This window comes from Propithecus coquereli, unplaced genomic scaffold (genome assembly GCF_000956105.1).
Source record: "Propithecus coquereli isolate 6110/MARCELLA unplaced genomic scaffold, Pcoq_1.0 Scaffold312, whole genome shotgun sequence".
Classification (NCBI taxonomy): domain Eukaryota; kingdom Metazoa; phylum Chordata; class Mammalia; order Primates; family Indriidae; genus Propithecus; species Propithecus coquereli.
Genome location: NW_012148753.1, coordinates 1451465 through 1455064, shown reverse-complemented (window position 1 = coordinate 1455064; position 3600 = coordinate 1451465). Strand labels below are relative to the sequence as shown.

The following is a 3600-nucleotide window of genomic DNA, read 5'->3' as shown; positions in this document are numbered from 1 at the left end:
CTTTTCCACTGTGGCATGAGATATTTCAAACAGCACGGGACAGAGTGAGTTTATTGTAACAACTCTAAGTAATCAAAAAGAGAAATTAATGTTTTTCAAGGGCATATTAAGTAGGTTTTATATACATTATTATAATAAGTCTTCACATCACCTGTGAGATTTTCTTATCCTCCTATTACAGATGAAGAATCTGAGTTTCAGAAGGGTACAGGACTTGCCCGAGACACAAAGATGATAAAAGGCAGACACCAGGAATAACACCCAGTTCTGTCTGATTTCAACATTTTGGACCCTATTACTACATGTAATGGGTATGAATTTTACACTACAGACATTTGCATGTAAGAAATGTAATTTTACTTCCCAATCCGGAAATCAAATTACATTTATTTGAGGCTACCATCTCACTAGACGGCAAAGGAAATTCAATTATTTGTTTTGATCCTTTGAGCATCATATAAGGATATAGAAGATTTATATGGTAGATTTCCAGAAATTTGAGTGAGAGTTACATTTAAAGGAAAGATATTGTGTATCTGTAAAGAGGTGATTAACTTCGTATTTATTTATGGAGTTGAATAAAATGGAGGGAAGGAAAGGGATGCCAGCTTCGAGCACATTACCTGACACCATGACGAAGGATAGGTTTTCATCTTCTCTTACACCATAAATGACATGCTTAACCTCTCTTCCTATGAAGCCTAATCCTTTACCTTGTAAATCAAATACTACATGAAATTGGAAGCACTTCTCATCTATTTGGCATTGTCTGATTAACTTGGACATATGATCCCAGTGTCTCATGCTTTGCGGGAATAGATCCCCTGTCTTTTTCAGTATTGTAAAATGTCTTCGAAATACAAGAAATAATAACAATATTTTCCGCTATGCCACTACTTTTCCTGCTCCTTCCTCTAACTTGTAATAAATAATCGCATATACAAATTTTAATATTTTCTATGATTTGTGGCAGTAGAGTGTAGATCTTTTACTGAATGTTTCTTTTTTTAATATTTCCTAATTTTTAACCAAAATGCATATACATCTAAATATTTCATTAACAGATCTTCGGTGCCTTTTACTAGCATATGTCAATAAGTTTCATATTATAATTTTAATATTCCAGTGCCTATAATAAATTTATATTTGTGAACAAGTTTGAAATTTGGTGATTTATGTAACTGTCTTTAAGCAATGTTTCTTTCACATTATGTTAGGAAGGTTGACAATAACGGTAACAATCTCTTAAATTTTTATTTTATTTTGTTATAGTGGTACTATTATATGAACGTTATTAATAGAATAAAAATAATTGCATGTGTTTTTTACTTTACTGCTTTAAAAATGCTTAAATAAACTCTTTAATTCTCATGATAAATTTGTGAGGTTAAATATCCTTATCTGCACTGACATTTTAGGACCAGAGGCTCAGAGATATGTAATGGTGACCAAAGAACCAGAGCTAAAAGTCTGCCCAGCTGGGCCCTAGTAGCTGGCTTACAGCCCTTCCCACTACAACATAGACAATTCTGTGAAAATTATTTGTGAAAATTCTCTCACAAATTATTGCAAGTGTAAATTTTAGAACTCAGCTGAAGAACCAGCATTGCTAGTGGACAGCTTATTACCAAATTCATAATCAATGCAAGGAAAGAACAGAATCGGTAATTCTCACAATAACAAAAATAGAGACGACTTTTGGGTTGCTTCCTTTTTTACTTTCCTCTCTAATTCAAATGAGTTTTAAGAGTTATGATTTGAAACCCTGCCATTAGCTCCATCAGAAATATTAAATGTTAAATAAAATGATCTTTATTGACCATAAAATGAACACCATTTACTATCCCAAGATGATAAAAAATACTTTTATAATGAATAGTAGATAAATTGCCAAAAAAGCTATTTTATTTCAGTCTGTGGACAACTTAATGTGCTACTGGAAAATGCATACATATTCTGACCTAATTAATTTCCAGGGCACCTGGTTTTGAAGAGTGCTCAGAAATGTCCCCTAACTTACTCCACTGTCACATAAATGTTGTAGTGGCTAGACACATTCTGACAACAGGGTTTCAGGCATGAATGAGTTACTTTCTCCTCAAGACTTTTGTTGTCGTGCTTTCCTGCACACATTCTACCTTGAGATATGTGCGTATTTTTTGTATGTAGTCAAAAGTTCATCCCTATTTCTGAATACTTAGGCCCCAACAGAGAACACTTCCCTGTGATAATAATGTGCTTGTTCTAAGGGCACCACCTCCAGGCACACTACCCCTAACATACAGTTTTATATTTCCCTCTTCGAGAGGTGGATGAGGACAGTTTCAGGTACCTGACCTGGGCTAATGTAACTTAAAAATACATAAGGAGCAGGTAAGCACCAAAGTTGTACAAAGGACAGAGTGGGGGAAATGATTGCTATGGCTATTTATTATAGAATGTGCTTTTGGAAAGTACATAAAGAAAAGTAAGATGTTGTAATTTATTGTAGACATCTAATGTAGTGAATTGCTATTTTTCTTGTCCACAAAGGAAGAAAATGAGTCATTTTATTTAAATTTAAAATTTTTTCTTCAAGAGCCATTAGGATAGATCTTAGCATACCTGTGTAATAAAATGATCTCTCTCCTCTTATTATGACATATTCTGTTCTTTAGAGTTAATTTATACATTATTGCTTGCAACATGCTAACTGCTGAAAAAATCATTAAGCTAAGTAGATATTTAGCTAGTAATAGCTATTTTCAATACACTTAATTTATCTTGCCATTTCTAAAGTTTATACAAATAAAAATAACCTTTGCTGTTGGACATGAATACTCAACCTCTCTTGGATTAAGTAACATGTTGAAAACACTTCTTATAATAAATAAATGAAACCCTTTTTTTTTTTAATCTACAGGACAACACTTTTAAACTGGAGGACTCACATTTTGAAAATGGCCGTGGGAAAAGTCCATATGACCCTAAACTGCTGACAGCATCTCTTTTAATAGGTGCGTAGTCATCAATCAAATAAATAGTGAAGATTTTATAGATAATAACCAGGTTGCATGGTTCTTTTCTATCTACCAAAATTTTCCATATTAATCACAATTTTAGAAGTAAATCAGTTATGATATATTCAAATATTCTGAAGATGAAGAAGAAATACAAAATGTTGTTTTGGTTATTGCCCTATTTAGTTTGATTCTTTTTAATTAAAATGGTTTAATAATATCCTAAAATGGCCAGCTCAATCATTATACATCCCCACTTAGCTTAAATTTTTATTTTGTAAGAAAATTTTTGTTTCCATTTTATAAAAAAAGGTGTTTAAATATGGAATTTTGACAGGTTATAATGAGAATCAGTCTATCCTGTTAACTATAGTCAAAGATTTGTCACTTTCTCAATATTTGGATGATCTCATCAGCACAATCAATCTAAATGGTGGTACATGGCAGAGACTACTTTGTGTTACCTTGAGTCGACTCATCCTGATATCTTGTTAGATATGTTGGCTTAGAGAAGATATTCCATATCCACCTTTTATGACTTTAGGTCTTCTTTTTAAAAAAAAAAAATTTATATGACTTCTAACCTTTTCTCTAATCATAT

At 32.3% G+C, this 3600-nt stretch overlaps 1 protein-coding gene across 1 annotated transcript in view; it reads left to right on the top strand.

Annotated features, from left to right (window-relative positions):
- The window catches only part of SEMA3A (sema domain, immunoglobulin domain (Ig), short basic domain, secreted, (semaphorin) 3A), a 257094-nt gene that overhangs the window by 148201 nt on the left and 105293 nt on the right, over window positions 1–3600 (top strand). The window contains exon 5 of the mRNA XM_012650120.1: window positions 2903–2996. Coding sequence (XP_012505574.1) covers window positions 2903–2996 — 94 coding nt within the window. The remainder of the gene's footprint in view (window positions 1–2902; window positions 2997–3600) is intronic.